This window comes from Bombus terrestris, chromosome 7 (genome assembly GCF_910591885.1).
Source record: "Bombus terrestris chromosome 7, iyBomTerr1.2, whole genome shotgun sequence".
In the NCBI taxonomy this organism is placed as follows: domain Eukaryota; kingdom Metazoa; phylum Arthropoda; class Insecta; order Hymenoptera; family Apidae; genus Bombus; species Bombus terrestris.
The window spans coordinates 12,276,267-12,301,298 of NC_063275.1; the positions used below are offsets into that span (position 1 = coordinate 12,276,267).

General features: G+C 38.4%; 1 protein-coding gene and 2 long non-coding RNA genes across 5 annotated transcripts in view; 1 reads left to right on the forward strand and 2 right to left on the reverse strand.

Annotated features, from left to right (window-relative positions):
* Nucleotides 1–25,032, forward strand: part of LOC100644136 (transcriptional regulator ERG homolog) — a 70,742-nt gene that overhangs the window by 38,945 nt on the left and 6,765 nt on the right. For all 3 annotated transcript variants that reach the window (XM_048407739.1, XM_003396837.4, XM_048407740.1), the window contains exons 3-5: nucleotides 5,027–5,086; nucleotides 20,791–20,850; nucleotides 24,042–24,279. In XM_048407739.1, coding sequence (XP_048263696.1) covers nucleotides 5,027–5,086; nucleotides 20,791–20,850; nucleotides 24,042–24,279 — 358 coding nt within the window. The remainder of the gene's footprint in view (nucleotides 1–5,026; nucleotides 5,087–20,790; nucleotides 20,851–24,041; nucleotides 24,280–25,032) is intronic.
* On the reverse strand, nucleotides 5,097–16,387 carry LOC110119417. The gene is made up of 15 exons (XR_007224816.1): nucleotides 16,145–16,387; nucleotides 15,979–16,085; nucleotides 15,780–15,868; nucleotides 15,251–15,675; nucleotides 15,011–15,161; nucleotides 14,720–14,832; nucleotides 13,806–14,607; nucleotides 13,607–13,737; nucleotides 13,035–13,358; nucleotides 12,801–12,936; nucleotides 12,603–12,728; nucleotides 10,330–12,051; nucleotides 8,926–10,028; nucleotides 5,562–8,805; nucleotides 5,097–5,293 (listed from the first exon to the last, which is right to left on the reverse strand). It is a non-coding gene; the product is annotated as an uncharacterized LOC110119417 (long non-coding RNA).
* On the reverse strand, nucleotides 21,815–23,639 carry LOC125385489. Its single transcript, XR_007224819.1, has 3 exons — nucleotides 22,590–23,639; nucleotides 22,212–22,477; nucleotides 21,815–22,077 (listed from the first exon to the last, which is right to left on the reverse strand). It is a non-coding gene; the product is annotated as an uncharacterized LOC125385489 (long non-coding RNA).

The following is a 25,032-nucleotide window of genomic DNA, read 5'->3' on the forward strand; positions in this document are numbered from 1 at the left end:
CGATATCGAAAGCAGAGATAGAGATCGTAGAAATCAGCTTTTAATTCGCCACATTGGCCGGTCGATCGATGCTCGCCGCAGATTTCCCTTGTCAATGGGTATCGTTTAACGGGCCGATATTTTCACCGGGAAATTATAATAATTATACCGTCGGGTACGGCGGGCAACGATCGCGATGAAAATTACGCGATGACCCCGTTATTAACGCAATTTGCATTCCATTGCAATTACTCCCTTTGCCTCTGGCCACCACCACCCCATAGGGGTGGTTATAACATCCACGGTGATTTCCATAAAATCTGCTTTGCACCGCGAAAACATGAGGCTGTCTTAATTAATTGATTATTTATCCGCAATTATAATGCTGACAAAGAAAGTTTACGATGTAACACGCTCGAAACAGCTTGCACTCGCCCGCATTCGCTATTGTATATTCACCACGTAATTCGAATGTTTCGCATTTACAACCGTGGAAAATTCGTTGATCAACAAGAACCAGTTTTCCACGTTGTTTTCGGTTTAAAAGGAAGTTTGTTAGAAACTTTTTAGGAGACGAAAGGAGAAGGAAATATCTCCAATCTTTCTTATCAAATTGAACCAAGCAAAAGAAATAAAGTCCTCGACTGCCCCTGCTTTCTCTGTCCAAGAAATTGTACAAGACAAAGAAAAACAAAGAATAAAAAAAAAGTTTTAGAACACACAAAGATCATAGAGAGACAAAAGCGTAGAAAACACGCAGGTTGAAAAATAATGGAAACGCTTTGTCCCGATCTTGCCAGGCAATTCCTCTAATCCTTCTTGTCGAGAGCAAGAAACAAAAGGAAGGAAAAGAAACCTCAAGGATTCGTTCGCTTAAAAGTTGTCAGATATCTTCCTCGTCCGCCTCTTGCAAAGAATCAGCCTGTGATGTTCTAAGAAATTCCAAGATACGAAAAAAGGAAAAAAGGACAAAATCAAACGAACAACGCTAACCACCTAAGCAAACAAACAAAAATTAAGGAAAGCTGCGAACCGCGTAAAGGTCGTAAAGGTGTAAAAAGACAGAAGCATAGAAAACGTCCGAAGCGAAGAATAATGGAAACACCTTGGCCCATTACTGCCAAAATTCCCTGACCATTCTCTCTCTAAACGGGCACCGTTACCACAGAGGGTTTGTTCCGGAAGGGAACCGGTGGCACGTCGTTACCGGGGCAAACTACGTCGTCGACAACGCCGGTCGGTAAGTGCAGGAGGTCCGGTACGTTCGTGCCCGGCCACCTAGCAACCTGGTACCGTCGCTCTTCCTCTTCATACACACATTTCCACATCTCCACACACACACATAGACACACCCCTCTTCTCTTCTCTTCGTCTCTCTTCGTTCTCAGCACTCTTTTACTCTCTCGCTTTCTCATCTTCTTTAACCCCTCGCACGCTCTGTATACAGGGTTCTCACCCTATACAGAGCGCAGGCGTTCATCCGCCCCTTGGTTCGAGGGTGTAAGTCCAAGCATAAACCCCGCCTACCTTGCCACATCAACGAGCCAACCCCTGGTGGCCGTTCTCTTGCCTCGTTCAACGAAAACCAAACTCATGGGCGGAGACAAGGTTGCACGATTATCGTCACTGCCCCTAGAAACGTTTCTCGACCGCCAGTGTCACTCAGAGCGGGTCGCCAAGATGATCGGCGCCCTTATCGCGCAGACAACCAACTCGTATCGTAGATTCGAACGATCGAATTCGTTCTTCGTGATCCTCCTTTGTGTCGTGATTTTTATTATTAATATCGATATCGAGAAGGTAGACATCGCCGTGTAAACTTCGTAACATCTAGTCGATAAGTTTACACTCTTCCAGAAGTTCCGTTCGAACAAGTTCGAAGTAGGTTTCGGTCATTTGGTTCAGTTGGATTCTCTTGACTTCATCGAGAGGTATATTTGTTTGATTATGAGAAGACGTTTTGATTGGTTGGCGACGAGGTTACCAGCGGTTTGGACGTTCGTAGTGCCGTGATTTCGAGACACTACAGGGGGGTGTAGATATCCCGTGTAGGCCAGCGTATCCAGCGGTTGCTGGTACACGGGCCAACGCCGCGCGATGCTGGACCTTAAGAGCAGCGGGACCACCGCCGCGGAACTCCCACGCACCACGGCGTTCACCAATCTATCCATGCTGTTCGCCGGTACGTTCGTCGATTTGCGTATGTGAAACACGTTGAGCTTTGCGCGGTTCTTTATTTTATGCGAGGCTGACTTTGGTTTGGGCCTCCATGCGCTCCATTAATCTGGTGATGTTGATCCATTGGCAGCTGATTCTGTAAACCGTGTAAGAACTGTAGTTTACAATCGATCGAAATATTAATTTAGTTTGAAATTAATCGACCTGATACGATCTGGTCGAGCAATCTATTCAATTCAATGTCTTCTGACATTTTAAAAATATTTTTGTATTTTCAGTTCTGAAAGTCATACCTGTTACGTTTATTCATCGTTTCGATCAAATATTGTTTGTTATAAAATTGTAGCGTTTCTTCCTAGTGCACCTTATTTTTAGTTCAGAGATTCTTTTGTTATAGTCATTGATACTTCGTTATTGCGAGATTATCTGCGTACTTCGTAACGCTAAAAGAAAGTCTTATAAATATACTTATTAATAGATTTCTTGGCCCAAGTTTACGTTAAACACTTTTTTAAAACGTTATAAATTCTTTTCGATCGAGATGTAAAAGGATCGATAAGGATGATCTAGATCCAGCGATGATCCATGTGCGACCACGTGACACTATGGTTTCGTTTGACGCTGTATGGTGTGCATGGAACCTTACGACAAGTGAATGTATCGAAATAACAAAAAAGAATAAGTTGATTTTTCCAACGGTACTCTCTGTTCTCTCTTTCGTGTTTGATGTTGAAGAGGTTGATTTAGAAACACCTTTCAGTTCCTTAATAAAGAGATTCACAGACTTTGGACGATAAAGTTCTTCGTGGCGAATAAGACAAGTTGATTCTAGTCTTTCCTACAAAAAGATTATTTTTATCAATACTATGTCACAACCTTGTGTAACAAATAACAAAGGTAATAGTAAATACGAGTATTTTACGATAAGATTATAGTTTCACTATAAAGTACTTATTTCTATATTTATTTATACTTACTATTATACTTACTATTTATACTTACTATTTCTATATTTATTTATATATAAAAGTATCTAAACACATAAGATAAGAAAAACAGGTCATCTTACTTGAACCACTCGAGGCTCCTTCTTTTACTCTTCGCTAACTTTATAATAGAATTTGCTAGTATTTTAGTGAATAGAAAATGTATCATAAACGAAGTTTGGCGAATACAACAATCTGCAAATAATTTCACCATTAACTTACTTAAAAATGTGGCGACGATCCTTTAAGAAAGAGAAACTCTCCCCTCTAATGCGAATAGATGTAACTAGAAAAGCCAGAGAAGAGAGCAGGTAATTGGAAGAGAGTAGATGATTCTCAGGCTGAAGCGGTACATCAACGCATGAATAGTCCCTGACGTTTTCGTGAACGTGAAATCCGAGGCCCTATTAATGGAGCATGGTCTCCAGATCAAATGAAGGGGATAGTAAAGACGAAAGGTTGACTCGTTTCGTACACCTAGGCCTTCTGTTTGCACAGAAAGACGGACTTTCTGCGAGCATGACGTACCGTACCGCGTGTGTATACACATGGGAGCCACCCTCGTGCCAATAACTGCCAAATGAAAATATATCTGTCTGCAAACAGACCGGCGGCGCTCGAAACACCGCCGGAAGAATCGACCGAAGGTTCCTAAGGGATGATCGCGATGTCCCTGAAACCAATACCGTGCACGCGTTTCGATCACCACCGTGACAGCAGTGTTAACATAAATATCTTAGATAAATATAGGTGTTCGGATAAATATAGCAGATTTTAGATAGGTATACATATATAGAATATAGGTACAGTATTTCAGTATTTGGGAAATATAATAAAAAACGGTACAGTGATTCGCATTAATATTTGGATACCGCTATGTGGTATTCTTATAAATTCATTCTTATACAATCGGTACCATTTCTTATCAAAATTCTTCTGCTCATCTCCTTGTATTTATGGTCCAATATCATCCAATATCACATCAGAGTGTGATTGTTCTATTTTATTTGTATTTGTTTAAAATAGTGTTGCATGTTGTTAGCAAATATATAAATATATATAAAAATAATATATAAATATATAAATATATTTTGTTAGCGAAAATATAAATTTCATTTATGTAACACATATAGCTGTTTGCGGAATATCGCGATAAACTAAATGTAATGTAGAAATTTGATATCTAAGAATTAGAAGAGGTATTTTATTATTTTAATTTGTTGAAAAATATATAGACCAGTCAGTCACAGTATGACGCGACGTTGGACCACAGATGCAAGAAGATGGCAATGGACAGAATATTATAACAAATGTTACTCGGTAATTTTGAGCCATTTTAACGATAATCGAAGAAACTGTTCAGCCTCGATCTTTTCGACGATCGGAATGCAAACTTCGGAAGCACCGTCCTCTCGCCACGCGAAAAGTGATTTTAATCGATCGTCGAGGCCGGTGGATCGTATTTTCCAAGGTACACGGACTTGGAAGAAGGCGGTGTATCGTTAAGGGGTCGTAAAGATTTTCTTAAGGAATTGTTTTTCAACGAAACTCGCTGGAAACCGGCGATCAGATATACTTTACGGCCACCAAGCGATTCACAGAACTGATTACCTTGCAATTGCAGACGGTATACGTCTTCTAATAACTTGACCTAAAAAACAGAGAAAAAGAAAATTGTGTAATCTCTCGTGAGGGATCGCGAAGCGAATGTAACACGTGCCTGGGTTGCATTTTATAGCTCGATCGATGTGCTGCTTTTCTTTCAACATTGTGTTGTAAACTGTTATTTTCATTGAAATTGTGATGTTTGCGTGTTGAAAGATTTATTTTGAGGATTCTGTGATTCGTATTTATGCGAGCTTCTTTTCTCTTTCACGTTACAGATGCCAGCAGCTCGTACAAAGGAGGCTGGAGCCACGCCACGTCGCCAGCTCCTGGACAGGGTAAGTTTCTTTCGTTATTCCTAGTTCATAGTAATTTGACGTTCTATTGTTATGATCGGAGGTTTGTACTTTCGGACGTTTGGAGTGGTTCGTGGTAGGAATAATCGTTTCGACTTGAGGTTCATAGGTTGTAGAACGTTCCTGTTGCTGTGTACGTGACGGTGTTTCTTGAAATTGTAGTTCGCCGATTTGTCGAAATGGCTTTCTCTAGAACACCGCATAAAAGACAGAATGTAGATGATCTATCGATTTTTGCTAACAGATCTTAGACAGGCTAAACATTTCTTTGATCGTTTCTAATCTTAATCGATTCGCGATTTTTTGGAGAAAAATTCCCCCTTTTCGTCTTCGTGCTCTTCCCAAAGAAGAAGTAATTTTGAAATAGAAAAGTCAGTGAAGAAGAAAAAACAGACAGATGTGGCTAACAGTTAAAGTACAAAATCTATGCACAAATTCCAGGAAGAACCCAACAAACCCCAATAACTCCACCACAAAAAGCTTCGTAACTGAAACCGCCAGAGAGAAGTCGTCTCTACGAATCGATCCTCGTTGCCATCTTATCGGCCACGGGTGCTAGGATTCCAGTTCCTCCTTCTCCCTTCTCCACCTCCAGATTTTCCTTCTCCCCGTTCTCGATTCGCTACATACAGCCCGGCCAAAGGGTGGTCGGAGGCGCCTCTGGGTGCAAGTTCACGCGTCGCGACTCCTACCTTCTTCCCTTGCCTTTGTATTCGAATCTACGACTCTCTCCCCATACATATACACGTATCTGTATAAGAGCGTAATACATGGAACACAGTATATTCGCATATGTACTGCGGATTTTTATGCGCTTATGGAATAGAACAGTTATCTGTTCTAACATCTGCTAGATGAAACAAATCTCTGCCCAGATCTCTGCTCTTTTAGTTGTGTTCATAAAAATACCAATTTGCATAAATATCCTCAGTCCAGTTACATACATATATATTTCTCTATATACACATACGTATGCACACATATACGCGTGAGAGTGTATAATATATATGCATATATAGAATACAAGTATTTATACATATATCTGTGTGAGTGTACCTATGCATATGTGGATGCACGCATGTATACCTCTGTGTGTGTACGGGTGCACGCATGCCTATGTGTGTATATCTTTGATATGTCTATGTATGAGACTAGATTGTATGTGCCTTTGTATATGTGAGAATTATGTGTGCGTGTAGGTGTACGTGAGGATGGGGTGTGAGTGGGCGTCCCGGCGCTTTGTGGCGCGTTGAACCGCGGCCCCTTTGTCGTCGAGAGAGAGAGAGAGAGAGAGAGAGAGAACAAGCCCCGGGGGCTGTGTAGAGACGCTTGGCCGCGCGGCAACACCGAACAGCCAGGCCCCACCCTGTGGACTGCGCTGGCACAATCATCTCGCGGAGATCAGAGAGCCCTGCCCGCGGGCAGCTTGTTATAAACGGCTTCTGGACGCCCGGCCAGGTTACAACGCCATGGATCAGCTGGCAAAGAGCGAATTAACGCTTTGACTCTCCGCTATTCAGAGGTTTGGCGAAGAAGAGAGGGAGGAATTGGAGGATGGTATTTTATCTTGAGTTTTCGGAGTGGGAAGTTGGTTTTGGAAGATTTTATGGCTGAAAGAAAAGGATATAGAGTTCTACGTAGATTTGCATATTGGAAAGTATGGAGGAATTGTGATCTGGAAAACGTAATTTGGTAGGTAAATTGGATTTGGTTTAAATGAAACGTGAAGCGGAGTTCAGGAATAGTAGGATGTTCTTTGTTCGACGTTTTTGTCTGGTTTGAGAAGGTGAATGTCGGTTTCGGATGACTTTATGGGAAAATAAAGATGTACGAAGGTAGGTTTGCTTGATAGGAAATAACGAAGCGAAGGACAGTTACCTGTTTCTTTATGGTTTGAAGAAGCGAATGTGAATTCTGAAAAATCTGGTAGGAAAGATTTTAACGTATAAAAGCAGTGTTCGTTAGTAACAAAATTATGAGGTAAATCATTGTAGAGATAATAACTGTAAGAATGGATGTTTGTACGAACCAGAAAGATTGCACATTAATTTGGTACATTGGCCAATTCGATGGAATACGTAGTGACACAATCATTTCGCGGAGTTCAGAGGTTTAGCTTGGGGTGGTTTGATGTAAACGGCTTGTGGTTTCGACGCCTCGTTAGATTGCAATCACCATGGATCAGTTGTCAAAGAGGGAATTGATGGTCTCGTTCGCACGTGCGGATCGTACACGCAGTGATAGCTTTTTCAAACCAAAACTGGAGAACGAAGAACACGGTACTATAGATATAGATAATTTTTCGGAAACTTTGGTCATTTTTAATTTAAATTACCTTCTGAATTCTTTAAGCATACGACTCTATGATTACAAATTAATACTTTTCTCTTATTATGGTTGTCTTCAGTTTGATTGATATCTTACAGATTTGGATAGAAAAAGTATAGATAGAAATTTCCTCCAAATAAACTTCAAATGTATCTTGATATCTGAAAATGGAACGAGTGATACTATCATTAAAAAATAAAGTAAAGTAGAAAAATGTATGACAAATTGATACAAAAATCAATTACAAATACTTATCACTAATTTTATCAAACACGTTAGTAAAAAAACGACGCATTCCTTACTTTCAACTGGAAACACAAGAGATACTAAAATTCTAGAAGTCCTATAACATTCATTGTTTATTGTAAAAGTCAGCAAACTCTGAGTTAGCTAAGATTTCTCTCGAACCGGTGACCGAGCACCTTCTGTTATTACACTACAAAAGCCTAGCTTACTCAATCTCTACACCTCGCCTTTTATCATTTCACGCATCAACGTCTCCAGCAAGCTCGCAAATCGTCAACATCGTTCTGATCGTGGCCAACTTCCTTTGACTCGGTTTACACATCACGGGGCAACGCGAAAGGGAACGAAACCATCGTCAGCAGGAACCTCATGAAATTACGCGACGACGCGTGTTGGCCCCGGGCCACTTTGTGGCTCTCGCGTCAAATTGAAATTACAAGCTACCCTTTCGTCCGCACACCTCTCACAGACCAAATTAATTTGCTCTTCTTCTAATAATATTCCTTTCTGTCGAAAATAATTTAGAATGCGTTCCCAACGATACGACGATATCTTCTTCGGTATCTTCTTTCCATTTCTTCGAGGTCGTGGATGGTGATGAATAGACTGCAGATTTTTATACAAATTTATATCTTTGTAGATTTTTAGAGAAATTAAAAAATTAGAAAAATAGAATTTAAATAGAGATTCGTCATACTTATTAAACATTAAAACAAATGCTCTACTTTGAATATTTTATATACGTTCTGTGTATTTTTGCATACTTAAATTTCGCACACATGCATCAAAAATCCGCGGTCTAGTGATAAACTGTCCAACGATAGGTTCACTAGGCCATAAACGAATATTCCAGATACTTATATACGTTCCCCGTGGTAATTCGAGCACAGTCATTAACGTTGATCGCGTGTTCGCCGAAACTTATGGTGGATTACGCTTGTATACTTCTTATCGATGGAAGGAAGCTCCACGGCGCATTTTGTTCACGCGATTTCTTCAGAAGAAACCGGCGACTCTGTTGCATAACTATAGGTGAATATACCTACTAGGTGCTGTGTTGCTTTGCAATATTATCAGCTCCAACATTTATCTTTTACGCTTACTTTTCGACATCGCACAAAAATTCCCTAAAAAAGGAAATCCACTTTAGATTTAGAATCTTATTACTATCGATCATTATCGTTTTACTAATTTCTACTACGATCCAACAACAAGAATAATTGACTTTTAAATCATCTCTATAGCACCTGACAAATTTTCCAGAAGGAAATTCTCCGCGTTATCTTCAAAATTAAAAATCTTCCGCCTCGCTCTTCGATCCGAAATCTTCATCCAGTTCTCCACATCTGTACGGCAGTTTGAAAGTACTCAAAAAATTGGCGATCGAGAAGTCACACGAAAGGTCAGACATGTTCCACGAAAGGAACAGGCATGCACGGGGGTAAAAGGTTCGTCCAGGCATAGATATCGACCTCCGTTCTCAACCGGTCTGCCCAGTGGCCAGGAAAAGCGACTCTAAGACAACTGGTAGAACAATAAAAGTACTCCTCCCTGTTTCCACGTCCGCCACGAGCGTGCCTCGCGTGACTTGCTGACCCAAGTCGACCAACCCTCGACCTCTCTCCCACGTGTACATATATTCCTACATCTGTGCACACATACGTATACATATGTATTTACACATGTGTATATGTGTATGTGTATCCGAAGGCAACCCTAACTTCCCTATGATAATTACGTACTCCGGCACGGCGACGCGTGCCTTGGCAGTTCGCTCACGCGCCTGATCACGTATGCCGTGACTATCATACCACCTCGACACCCATAGGTAACGACCTGGCCACCCTCCACGCCGGATCTCCGGGGTAATGGGCGTTTGAAAAAGTGCAATCGAACGTCAGGTTACCGTGATTCAACGGTGAATTGAAATCAGGCCTCTGGTTGAAAGAGTAGATGGAGGTGAAAGGTAAGCAAACAACGGTGAGACTTCGTTTGGATGTTTATGGTTGTAACGTTTGTCCATACGTTGATTCGCCTGGAAGAGTTAGTCTTTTGTGGAAGGTAGTTGGGTGGGAAGGTTGGTAGATTGGTTTGTTGCGTAGAACGTTTCGATACTAGAACTACCAGTTTGTAATTTTTCATTGAAATTTCATAGATTCGCGTGTTTCATGGTTTTTTCATTGGCAGTTGTAGCATTATCATGGAAGACGAACATGGTGAAACTTGGGAAACCAGATATGTGAAGGTGCTTGAAGAATAATGATCGCCTGCTTTTTGCGGATGTAGATTCCTCTTGGATGGATGAAAGGTCGCAGAATGTTGCAGGATAGACTCTGGAAATCCGAAGTACCTGCAATGATAATAAACATGTGTAATCTGAGAAAGTAAACTTGGAGGATCGTAGAGAATAGAACATGTTGAAACTTTAGGATCAAGTATTGAGAGACACGTTTGAAGAATAATTACTTTTGTGAATATAAACTGTTCCTGAGCGGATAAAAGCTTCTAAAACATCGCAGTTCAAGCCTTGAGATAACGAGGTATATGGAGGGATAATGATGAATATTGCAAGGAATATGTACGTTAATAGCAAATTGGAAAAATCACGGAAGATGTAATAGAATCATCAAGACAAGAAGATTCTTCTATACCTAATGACAGATGTATCTTCTGCAAAGAAATAGTCCAACATCTCGCCAGTATTTTAGCAAGCATCCTCAAGAATCCACTGATACATAAATACTGATGTAAAGTACTTCGTTAAAATCGTCCAATCTGCAAAATCTGAAATTTGGAACAAACAAATTTCAGTCTCGGTTCGAAGGCCCTAAACAAATTACGCAATATGATTATGCGTTTAGAGACGTGAACGAGACTCGATCGCAGCCAAATTTTTATACCTTGAAGAACAACAGCTTTTATCGTTTCACTGGCGCTGTTAACTACGTATTTTCTTTACCGCATTACGTCGTTCGTGCTCAGGGTAATATGTTTTTGTTCATCAGATAAACTGTTGGTTGTATCAAATCCCATTTGTAACGACGTGTTACGCGGAGCGAAATTAATCGTTTCCTAATTATCGCATAGCGTGAACGCGACAACCGACCGAATGAACACACTCGAAGAAAAAGGATTCTTGTCTCACCGGATGATCTTAACGCGCCGAAAGATTTTCTTTTGCATGAAATCCCGTCTCCGATAGCAGCTCGTAATGCTTATCGAGCAAAGTTCAATTAATGCCGACACGAACGCGTTCACACGGCCTCAACCATACCGATCCCTAGGTTCAAACGTCTCTCTTTGCGCGAACCTGATTCCGGACATCGCATAATAATCATTCCCCCTGTTAAACGTATACACTTATTATCGTGACTATCGTTAAAACATATTTGATAACGGTTACTTTAAAAGGATTTACCTATTCCTATAAAAAAGTTAAATAGGTTTACAACTTATAAACTGTTATATTACAAACGAGATTTATAGGTTTGTATGCTACGTGTTTTGAATAGCGTTAATAAATGTTACAACTGATAATACTTCGTCGACGAAAGTTATACAAAATGATGCGATAAGTTATACAAAAGTGAGATAATAAAAAGACGGAATAAAAAGTAAAAATTAAACGATTCCCTATTAAAGTAGCTTCTAAGAATTTTGTTCAATCGCGTACAATGTCATTGTATGAATACCTTGAATAAATTAAGAATCTCTTAATCTCCTCATCGTTTGCTAAAACAACAAAACTCTAAACTTTACATAAACGATCTGTCGTCTAATACCAAACAAATATTTCCCTTCTTAAATACTCTTTAGATCGAAGAAACACGATACAACATATTCTCTTCTTAAATACCCTACTCAACGCCATACAAAATATCAATGTTTGCAAATAAAAAAGCTATCACATTGAACACGTTCATCAGACAGCTGGATTCGTGCGGATTTAAGTAGCATGCAGCTCGTGTACCCGTTGATAGACGTTGAACGACGCACGGTTAAAGTGGAAACGCAATCGGCGCGCACCCCAACAAGAAATCGGAGATGAATACGGACCGATACGGAGGGAGAGAGTGGAAATGCGGCCAGCCAAGCGTAAACGTGTCACGCATAGGCACGTGGCCGTGTATGTACTGGCGAGAAGGCATAATACGAGCGACTTGGACGTATCCCGCGACCCCTCCAATATGTTACCAACGTTTCTTTCGTCATTCCCATTCCATCCAAACGTTGTATCGGCTGAAAGAATAATATTGTGGCTGAGACACGGCCGGTGCCGATCCAGCCATTCTTATATCCTTGTATCCTTGCAGCAACCCTTCTTCAAGCACATTGGCCATCGATGTATCGAATCCAAATGTGACACGAGGTTTCTGGAACGACATTAGGTTTATATGTAGTGACTGGTATATTTGAAGTTTCCCAAGTTCATGTTTAAAATGATAGAACGACAAGAGAATTATTGAACAGAGAAGTGAGAATCGTTAGTGAATGATGGATTGACAGCGTGTTTGGTGACATAACAAAAGAAAGTTCTAAGAAATCTTCAGTGTTTTATTTAGCTGTATACGAAATCTCACGATTGCAAAATTAGTAGTCTATTAATCTTGGAATATTGTAGTACGTAGTATACTACGTACTTTAATTATCGTTGAAAAATGGTAAGTCTTTGTTACTTATATGTTCTAATAATTTTCTCACACGGGAAGCTCCCATAACTATTCAAGAATAAATTCGAATCTATTTAAAGTGGATATTTAAACTTTAGTTTTACTTATTCTCGTGTTTATGATATAGAACTTCTCAGTACAGTACTAAGAGAATTGCATATACACAGATGTAGTATTACAAGGTTAATTGATGAGAATAGGAATGTCAACTGACATGGCACTACTATAGCTATTTAAAATTCATAAATATTCACCGTGGAAAGATATTCCGCAAATTCCTCGTCGTCCATTACACAATGGACAATGAAAATAATTGAACATTGAACAGTTCCAAATATCCTTTCATTATCTTCTTCCCCTTTTCCATACTCCGGCAACAACTGTATTTAATACCAAACATTTAATACCATCGAATTTTTCCCAAACAATAAATTTAATATTGGGAAATCTACCTGAGCCCAAGCAATCTGCTAATTACTCTGATCAAGATAATCGTTTCTACATCGAAGTCATCCTTTGAAACATGGTGATTGCCGTTGCGGTGTCGTAATTGTTGCCCGATAAAGCGAATCGATTCCTCGATACAGACTGGAAAAAGGACACAATGCTACAGGGAGTCGCTCGAGGAGATCGTCGCATCGAAAATCGAACGACAAAGCCATAATTCTATCAACGGTATTGTTTACCCGGCGAAAGGACGATCCTCCATTCGGCGGCGCCCATTTTTATTGTCGTAAATCTGGCAGCGTGAATGTGGCGGTCACGCGCCGTTTCCCGGTGACTTGTTGCCCACGATCCATGTCTCCCGGGTTTTCGTGGCCGTGGGCCACGAGCCTGTGAACGAAATCCGTGCCAGAACTTAGCCGGATCCGGTCGGTTCCCCGTACTTCCTGGTTTATCCGCGTCCCCCGCTGCCATTCGACTAAAATGTCGCGACTCCTGACATTGCCACGGCAATATAGTTTTTATACTTCGTACCTTCGTTAAAGGACTTTGGGTCTTACGTGGACCTGCAACGTTTCAGTTTCAGCATAATAGTAACAAGTTTGATAATAAAATAAGTAAAGTAAAGTCTGTCTAATTGTCCTATTTAATGCAAGGTAGCAATAGAAACGAGCAATAGAAATTTATAACGCACAACCTGTTATTTGTTAATCAACTAATATTATTATCTGGTAATATATTATCATACAAGATATCCCATGTATTGATAAGTCGGAATAGTAGTAATGGTGAATTTGTATAATTAGTTACTTACGACGACTAGATAGAAAAGTCATAGGCATTCTATATTAATCATCAACTGGTGTAACAGACGTAATAGATTTTCTTCGGTGCATCTTTATATTACCAGAGTATTCTACCCTTCATTAACTGCCTATGGTGCCCCTTAACATACAGAACTAATCATTAATCAAGTTCTTCGCTGATTAATTATTTATTTGTTACTTGCTTACCAACAATTTAATATGAATTAAAGCTTAAACATAAATAATTGCACGGTACTAAGTGATATCTTCCCTGGTATCTTCTATTTCTCTGAGCAAACGCACTTCGCATTAGCACAATTGCATCACCGACTGCATGCGTTTATTAGAAACAATTTTGCCTCGCAATTCAAATTCTAGAGTTACCGTTATAAAAATATTCCATCAACCACAATACTTCTAAGATATCTACACTGATTGTACGTTAGCTATACCAATTTATCAAGCAATAAAAATCCATTTCTTTATCTTCATTGTTATCTGCATAGCTTGGCCCCTAGTTTGTAAACCTACGTACTCGTAAAATTGCATTTTTACGTGACCTGATACGGGCGAAGAATTTCGCGGCCCGTAACGTTTTCAGGATTAAGCAGGGACACATAGGGACCAAAGCTAATCCCTACTACCTTACGAGCCACTCGTTTTCCAGCCAGCACGTTTAAAGGGTCGCGTGCTACGCTCGCTTGTTCATTATTACGCACCGCACGGGCAACAGTGATTTATGCCCGAAATAGGCACACCGCTCCAGACGGCTGTGTGTATGAGTCAGTGATACCACTTAAGGCCAAATCGCAGAGTGATGAATTGACTTATTGTCGGACGTAAATAAGAGCGGCGGGTGCCGGTGTTTTAACCTCGTTCAGACACGATTAGACCGATCGCTTTGGCCCTTGTATCGCCCCTATATTAAATTATTCCATTCGCCATTTCACTTGCCCGGAAACCGGATGTCGCAGCAATAGGCATCGAAACTTTCCTCCTTCCATTGTACCTTATAAAGGCATATTGGACTTTTAATTCGTATGAATTTTAATGCAAGATCTTCTTATGTATAGTTTGGTGGTTAATGGGATTTTAGAGACTAATAGATGAAATAAATCTACCTTAAGCTTTTTCGTAGTATTCATCTTGAACATGATGTAGATAAATTGTATTGCGGTTCATGGGATATTTTCCTTTGACATGAACATTAAGGATAATATAATTACAGAGCCTTCTGGAAAATAATTTAAAAGCCAATCATTCATGTATACAAAATTTTGTTATACTTTAGCAGTTCGAGGAATTATAAGTTGGATATAATTATTGTACGCAGAGATTTCAATATTCTTTTACATTTACATCATGTACCGTTTAATTAACACTAGAGCTACCAAGCTACAATTTATACATACCTATAGAACTAATCTGGTTCCTAGCAAAAACGTGTAAGGTGAATAGGATTAGGAAGTATTAAAAACCTAAAGAAAATATTTGTACAGAATATTGGTTCTTCTCCAAAAGAGTAAACTCCAAAAGAGACAGCACATTTGTGCGTGTGTTAATCTGGAAAAATAATGAAAATACATTTCCATAAACGTATATACTAAGAATTTAAGAGAAAGAAACTTATCGTGAAAAAAATATTATAATACCAGATGATTTAGCCGGGACAGCGATAATTTTAATTGCCGCAATAAAGTTATTTGCGGCGGTCAGTCAGAGGTAGGAAGAGGATGGTCTTAACCGTTATCGTGAAAAAGGATCAGCATGCACGATCGAGTAGAATGGCTGAGAAATCAAGAGGGCTATAGTTTCGATACGATGCGTGAAAGTAAGGAAACAAGCATTGCACGCAACTGGCTCTTTAAAGTTGCGCGAGCAAGCGAATCGCTTGAGCGACTCGCGCCGGGTAATCGGACCGCGCGTTACAACGCGATCTTTTCCTGGTAAAACCGCAATTAATCACAATTAAGCGATTGCCGTCTCGTGTCGCGTTGCAGAATTTTTCCACCGCGCTGCCACGTTCTCTGCTAACAGTATAAGTACAGAAGATTTAGCGTGTGCCGCGTCAGTTTCTCTGAAAATAATTAAAAACCACGTATACAGGAAGTACTTATGAAATGTCTAAGAAAATTATGTAGCCCCTAAAGGTAGGTTCAATTACAGCAAGAATGTACTCACGAATCCAAGTTAATTTCCGATATAAATGTTTCCTTTCTAGTTTCAGCACTTATTAAAAAATTAGCGTTGCCCTTGATAATGGTAGATATCTGAGTACGTTGATATACAGATGTTGTAATAAAAGTAGATAGGCATATGTAATAATAATAATGTCTCTGTCTCGATAAACGACAATAATTAGTTTAAGAGATAAAAGTACCTGAATAGTTTTACTAATCGTGAGAACAAAATATCCAAAATATCCCTGATAGGTCCAGTTCCAGTAAGAATTCTTTACCATTTTAATCTTCGCCACATCATCAAGATCTAAAAATCCACTCATTTTCTAATTCCATAGAAATTCAAAATGTATTATGCAAATCTACCTCGATCCAAAACATTCCAACGACGATGCAAAGACAATATCAAGAAGATTTGTTAACCCTTGTGACAGAAAAACGAAACCGGAAATTCAGATATAAAGGGCTAAAAATATGGGGAAGGTACGGAAACGGAATAGTAACGATAATTGTACGAAGCTGCGTAGCGACGCTGGTTGAACAGAGGTGTGCATTAGGAAGTTGCCCAAAGTTCCAACAAAGTCGAGGAACGACGTAGACGTGGATGATTCCCCTTCTTGCTGGCCCCAGTAGCATTGTAACGACGACTGAAACAACCAAAGAGTGCAGCAGCTTGGAATAGCGAGTCCTTTGATCCTCCCCCGTGGAAGCTGTACGTCGCCTAACGGGATTACCCCACCCCGGGTAATTGCTCGTGAATGCGCAGATATACGTGTGACAATAGCAGAACGTCGATTCGAAGTGACGTAACATGTCTGACGTACACGACTGTCGATGACTTCTGTGCTACTGACCTTTGAACTTTATAGTTAGAACATACGCTGTACCACACAATCTTTAGCAATATGATTCTTAACTCTTAACTGCCATTGTAAAGTCCTGGAAAATATCAGGTATTATAAATATTGCTATAAATTCACTGTTAAATAATAGATAGAATCAAGTGTCTTACCTTTAGTAGACATGAATTAGATTGAGTGGCATGATTACCAAATTAATTTATAAATTCAGATTTTAACTTTTATTTGGAGGATCTTGTATGCCTATAAGAAGCAATTAACGAATTAGCTCGACGTGGTAAGGGATTATAGAGTTTTAGTATCTTAATTAAAGTGACTATAATTAAACAATGTACTCATGTAATGTATATACTAAAGATGACTTACAATCAACCAATGTCAAGCACTCGCTATATAAAACCAATGTCAAACTTCCAATTACGCTAGATATACTGAAGGTGACTATAATCATTCAACTATACAAAAAATATGAGTTGTATATTAAAGATAAGTACAGTTGACTAGATCTCAATGAAGTTAGTTTATGCTACCTCGTTTACCATCGCGTAATAATTTATATTGTGGCGAAGAAATGTCCAATCTAATCCAAACTTCTTCGTTCAACGTTTAACTCTTCTTTTGCTTTCCCCTATTTTCAATTGTTTGACAATCTTACTCATAGTATGGATCATAGTTTCTCCTCTGAAGATTTCGTTTAACCCGTTGAAAAGATTAGACAGATTAATAAAAGCCAGTTAATGAGACCTCTTTGAAAAGTGGTCTGATAATGTTAGACTGTACAATAGGCAACATACAGAAGGAACTTGTTGACCTGTTGTCTGTATAGTATGACTGACTCGGCTGACTCTCCTTATGTGATACAGTTAAACAGGTCATGTATAGTACTTGAAAGTTTGAATTTTTACCTTTCCAATGTTTTCGTTTAGTTTAGACGCTGTGATATTGTATCGTGAGAATAATTTATGTAGACGGATAAGACAGCTGGAACAGGGATGCAAATAAGGTCTCAGTGGGCAGGTGCTGCTTGTTAACATAGCGTAACACCAGCTGCAGATTTTTAACTGATTTTGTAACATCTTATGAACTTTTACCAAGCCATTGAAATATAGAGGTATACCTTTTTCAGTAACAATATTTAAAATTCGTTTCTCCCATACTTGTGCAAAGCTATAAGAAATATGAAAGTCATCTCAACTTTCATCTTTCTATCATCATTCGTCTCTTCTTTTAAAAAACAATGTCTAAAGTTTATATTTCATATTTCTACAAAACCATAAAGAGTACAAATCCCTCTATTGTAAAAATTTGAATCTTCTTTCAAAAGCAATATTTAAAGTTCACTTTGCATACAACTACAAAATTGTAAATAATACAAAAATCACTCCAATCTTCTTTACCTCTTTATCACCAAAATTTATATCTTCTACAAAAAAATGATTATATCTCCTCATTCATTTACCTCTACAAGATTATAAAACACTATAAGATATCATTTCAATCATTTTCATCCCTGCATGAACAAAATTCTATCTTCTATAATAAATTGAAAAATCAATGTTTGAACTTCACATCTATGACGTTTACTCGAACATGGAGAAACGAATACAGTCCAGATTCCAGAACATCAAGATTCCATGTCATCACAATGTCGGAGTTCGTCTTTTGACGTGGAAGGCTACCGAAGTCGTAGCCCTACGGCTACACTGATTGTGGCGGACCCTCACGACCTGGGCCGTGGAGTTGCATCCCTCGTCCAAGATTCTCCCGCGTCCCAATCAGAGACGAAATCAAATTGTTTAACACAGCGGACACCAACTGCTATTTAGAAGCAGCATCTGCCTTGCACAATCAAACTGCAGGATTCCTACAGGATGTTCCTGTCGCGTCAACTGGAAAAGGAAAACAAAATCGATTTACTGTGATGATGTTTCGGAATGTCTTCATACACTAATGTATTATTTTATATGTGAAATTTAACGTTCTGATATGGTCTATTAGCTTATATTGAAATATTGGAAGGCTGTAAGTTTCATTAAAATACCTACTTGCTTATCCTTTTTCATAATACATATTTTCAAAAAATGTGTAGTTTGATTTATGCGTTTCCAAAAAAATATAGGATATAGCATACATATTTCTAAAAAGTATACAATCAGAATTTAATCATCTCTATCGATTCGTTGTTCGTTTTTATCTTGCTCATTTCTTCCTTCTAAAACTTCAATTCGTCATGCAGGTTTCTAACAATTTTGGACTAGACGTGTCATCCCTGTTGATTCATTATCGATTCTTATTTTAATCCACTTTCTCCAATTCCTTAATTTTCCACATAATCATTAAAAAAAAAATAGCATCAGAGATGTATTAATTGCCTTTATCGACTATCATTTGTGTTTGTTGACTCAGACTTCACTTCGAAGCAATTATTCTATTCGATACCAAAGACTGACCTTCTCGATCAGCCGAACCAATTGCCTGCCGATTACCAGGTTTCGACGGTTTTCGGGGCAACGAGAAGATGAAACCGATAACGCGATACCGGACGACGACAGGGAAGGGGCGATTTCCCGTAACGAGAGCATATAACGAGGCGAAATTAAGGGGCATTGTGCCTTAAACAGATTGCACAGTGGCGCGAACGTGACCGGTAGGCATGTTTCCCCGTTGCTCGATCAACTTGCACGTATATACACTCCTATCCATAAGTCACTGGACACTTATGTGTATATACGTATATATACATTTCGGATAAGGAGTAATGAGCTTTGTTATTACAATATAAAGTTGACAGTTATTATTTATTGCTCGTATGCATTATAAGAGAAACTGAATTAAGCTAAATTCTTTGTATTCTTTCTATTGAATTGAATATTCTCCGCTCTCTGAATTATAATAAATTCTTTGCGTTCAGTGAATTGAATTGAATTCTGTCTTCCCTGAATTAAAGTAACTTCTTTACATTTTCTGAATCGAACTAGGTTTACCGAAAATCTCTCAATTTTCTAACTCTTTTGAATACCCCACGTTCTACTTAAAATATTTTGTTTCTACATACAAACACAATCTTTTCATCTTATTCCGACAAATATTGTATTCTAGACAAATCTCTTCGCCTTATAAATTATACATACATTACTATTATTATATTAGACAATATTATTATTATAATTATATTAGAAATTCATTAATATAAAGTAACGTATACTTATTACATTTTGAAAACCATCAACTTCATTTTGCTGCTCAATCCTTAATAAGAATTATGTTTAAAATTAGTAAGTTTCAAGTGACTTATAGACAGAGCTATATACGTATATAGGTACACATATAGGAAGAGGAGTCGAAAGCCTGATAAGGCGATGGAGAAACCAACGCGTCGGTGGAACGTGGAAGCGGGGAGAAACGTATACGAACCACTCAGCCCCGTGTTTGCCTACACGGAAATCCTCTCTAACGGATTCTAACGCTCGACCGAGCTTGTACTTTTTCATCTTCGACCAACCGACGATTTTCCCTGCACCCTTTTCCTAACGGACTTTGCCGCTTACGTCGTTTCTCTACGATATCTTCATCGAGGATAGGGCATTTGTCAAAATGACAGACCTTAAGTTTACTCGTTTCTGTTGGAGAAGGATAACAGATTGTTAATATAGTGATCGTTGAATGATTTAAACGTAGGTTTTGAAAGTATAAAATTGAATCGGTATTAGTATCTGATCTGTTTTATTAAGGTTTTGTGTACAAAGCTTTATTACTACCTTGTGTGTACAAACCTTTCGGAGGAATTTAAAGAAGACCTGGATAACGTGGAGGATGTAGAAGTTAATTCTCTCAAGTTCTTAGTATTTGGAATTTTTATTTTCTGAAATTTTGAAACTGGATCTTTGGAGGTGAAGTTTTGAACTTCTGTTGGACTTTAACATTTGGATTCTTCATTTTCTGAAATTTCGGGCTGAAATTTTGGAATTCTCAGATTCTTAACATTTGGAACCTCCGTCTTCCGAAGTTTTGCAACTGGAGTTTTTAAATTCTGAAAGTTTTCGTCTTTAGGAGAAGATCCTTAAGAGAAAGATATAGCGTATAAGTTTCTATGAATTTGTCTTTATAATTGGAACAATATGTTGAGAATAACTGGTAATTACTCTCTTCCAGGATACGGAAGCAGCTTATCCAAGTCAGCACTGGACACGCACACCCACCTCAGGCAGCCTGGTATGTAGTAGGTAGATATTTTTGAGAAGTTAAAGCACTACACCTTCTTAGTCTACGGCAAAGACAGAAAGAAAGTATTATATTAATCATAAATATTATTGTATAAATTTACTAATAATAGATTTTCTCGTTTTATCATATTTTTATCAACGATTGTCCTTTTAGTGGAGACTAACAAAGATATAATTCTAACAAAGATTGGAACAGTTAAAATAGTTGACTAATTAAAAGAATATCGACGGATACACGCGAACTAAAAAATTACATATCATGATCTACAAAAGAGCGAACATTCACGCGTGGCCCAATCGACGGTGATTTTCGACGTAATTGCACGGAATGACCTTCACGATTATTACGTTCGTCACTAATCACGCAAAGCCCCTCATTCCTGACTTTTCAGCGCCACGCCCAAAAATTACTCTTTCCGACTGATCAATAGCTTTAAATAAGTGGCTCGAAAACCGTCTCTAATGCTTCTGCACTTATTATTACAAATATTCAAAATTAAACTAAATGAAATATCTACCCTGAATCTAATCAATATAAAACTGTAAGATTATTTCTACAAAGAGAAACTGACATACCTAATTGGATTACTTCTATATAAAATTTATATTCGACTAAACTAACTAAATTAATTTTGGATTAATACGTCAAGATCTTTCGCCATCTCGGCGGAATTTAATTAATACATTATTTATTAGGTAATTAATATATGTATCAGATATTCCTATTATCCTTCCAAATTATGCTTAGAAAGTAATTTATGCAACGTTCCTTACATTGCCCAGTATCGGTTGAAACGACACTTTACACGATCAAAAAAATTGAACTAACAATTTCGATTTAAACTTTTAAAAAGCAGAACTATTTGAAAAAGTATCACAGAAGGAACGAAGCGTATCTAATATAGCTAGAATTAATATACCATAAAAATAAAGCAGATATCTCTTCCTTTCACTACTGGAACCAGCATATCATCACCATCTACCGGTTGATGCTTTACCTTCAGTCAAATTTGATTTACATAAGGTAAAGTTTGAATAGAAAATCGAACGGAAACCACGGTCTCTACTCAGATCGATGTAAATTTTCGTTCGAGAATTTTGAGTTTCCGCCAAACGAAGAAAAGAATCTCCGCAGATCTAACTTGAAACAGGATCACTGGTGTCCATGGAATTCTCCATCTTCTCTTGGTCGATCAGCTTCATAAAACATAGGATACTGAAAAGTTACAGTGGCGTTTCAGTATCTCTGTTGGTGGTTTCGGCTCATCCCTCCCCCAACCCCTTTAGCCTGTTCAGCAGATAAATGGGTGTACCGCGCCCCTTCCCATTATTAACTTGTAAGTGAATTACCGTTCGATCGAAAGGCGATCACTCCGCCACGCGTTTCAGGGGATTCATCGGGCGAAACGACCTTTGAGGTCCGGCAATTCACCAGCCATCCCCATCGTGTACGTCTGTCCCCTATTATAATCTGTTGAAATGTATTTTTATGGGAGTCGAACCAACGACAGTCAGAATTATACAGTTGCTGTGATTCCTTTCCATTTTCTTCCATTTCCATTCTGGATTTCTCTTCTTTTGGTTAATACCGGATTCAGATACTTTTGATTTTCTTCCTGAAAAATTCCACGTTATGTATATTTTTAGAGGAACAGCAGAATCATATAAATATTCTGATAGCTTTAAATTCTGTAAATTTTTTGGATCGAGGTGTATAAATCTACTCACTTGTCCGATTTATCTGAATCTACTGAATTCTCATCTCACATGTCTGGATCTCCTGAATTGTCCGATTTGCCTGGATCTCCTGAGTTCCTTGTAGATTCTGCAAATTTCATAAAACGAAGTAAAGCAGGTCAAATATAAAGAAATTACACGAAATTAACCTAACGACAGTCCACTAGCATTAAGCCAAACTAACATCAACCAAGCCAAACCTAATTGCATTTAATACTTAAACTACCGATTTTTTACATATTATCTACATCTGTTAGTATGTACGTACTACGTCTACAAGCGCTGTAATGTATCATATACATTAAAAAAGTAAAAGAACATAGAAACGTATAATATCCTGGTAAGGCAAAGAAAGATTGTTCTCCACATCTGTCACGCGAGGGCCATATTTTGATCATTTAGCTCACGCTCGGTCGGAACGCGATGCTCAGTTTAACAGTGTTCGCTCTCTCAGAAGACATTCGTGTACGCCCTTTGAACCACTCCGTCGTTCGTTCCTTCAATTGAAATTATTATGATCCAAACGAACTCTATTCTATTGTAGGGTTGCGATTATATCCTTTTGTACGGTTGTAGGGCACTCCAGGTCTGAGCAGTAGCGAACGACGGTGATGACGCATTGTAAGGCTTTTAAAGGGCGATACAGGGAGCACTGGGAAACAACCGTGTAATGGATAGGTATATGTTCGGGGGAAATACCGACGAAAGAAGAAGAAAAAATTATAGTGGCCTCGAGTAGAGAAATATAAATTTTTCCGCTCTCGTTCTTCGTTTTCCACGAATGTTCCCTGCAATTATAAGCACAATAATTTAACAATTGCGTGCAGGAAGAAGGACCAACGGAAGAATTTTTCAAATCCATGTATGATAATTTTAATAAAACTTATATAGAAAATAATTTTAGATCGTCCTTAACTTAAAAAGATACAAGTGAAGATAATTACTGTTTGAAATAATTAATAAGTGCTATTATTAATAATTATCAACTCAGATATTGTGGTAACGTAACTCTTCCAATTGCGTGTTGCTGAATGGGGAATCGACTAGGTAAAAATTAGTCCATGCCATAAGAAGTTGAAAAAAAAGTCACTGCTAGAAATAATATAGGAACTATAGATGAGAATATTCGAAAAAGACAAAATATTCTCTTGTAGAATTAACTAACAACTAACTAATTAAAATTAACTTGAACAACTATTATTGGAAAGCAATTTCATAGAAAACTATATATACTTAACAATTACCAAATAAATTTGTATACGTGTATCATAGATGAAAATGAATCTAAATATTCCCTTTTTACATCTTCTAGGATTATCGAATCTGAAAAGAAAACGACAGAATTAAAAAAGAAACTATCACTTGGGGAAAAAGCAAGGCAAAGTTTATGAATGAAGATAAAAGGATTGTAAATTATGAATTGAATCTTTCCAACTGTTGTAGATCCCTATCAAATGTTCGGAGCGACGAGCAGTCGGCTCGCGAGCTCCGGTTCCGGTCAGATTCAGCTCTGGCAATTTTTACTCGAGCTACTGTCGGATTCGAGCAACGCCGCGTGCATTACGTGGGAAGGAACCAACGGCGAATTTAAGTTGACTGACCCTGACGAGGTGGCGAGACGTTGGGGCGAAAGGAAGTCCAAGCCTAATATGAATTATGACAAATTGTCGAGGGCTTTGAGGTGAGTGACGTTTCATAATCTTTCTTTAACATATGAAACATAAATCTTTTAATAATTAGTACACCCCTTATCCTAATTAAACTTTAGAACACGCCTCATGAATATTATAAATCGGTATAATATATACAAGAATTGCTGTAATTTCAAATCTTGTCATATTACAAAAAGAAGCTCTAACAAGAAAATATAATAGAATACTAATCAATATTATTTAAATTATAAATTACTGATAAATAGTAACAATTTTTATAAATATCTTTTTAAGTACCTCAAATTAAAAGCCCAAAATTTTCAAAGTTAAAATTCATATCGCTTGTGCCAAATATTTCCCCGAATCCTCCAAATATAAATTCATCTTTCGTCCATCCCCGTATCTCTTTTGCCCAAACCAAGCCACGCACCTGATCATTAGACCGCGCGATTAAACCGCAATCCAAAGGGCTAAAAAAGAACGTGGACGAGAAACGTCAATATTTAACGGGTAGACGTCCGCGCGAAAGATCCGGAGAGAAAGTAAATTCGTTGAACGAAAGAGAACGGTAGCGCACAACTATGACGGGGTTGGCGCAGAGAAGCCAGGGGAGAGAAATTTCAATCACCGACAGTCAGACCGACGGCAGACGCGGTTATTATTTTTCGATCAGATCGACTGATTATATTACCCGAGACTGCTCCGCACTCTCCTCTTCCTCTCTCTTCTTCTGTTTCTATTCACCACCACCATGGCTATCCCTTCACATAGCGACAAGTTTC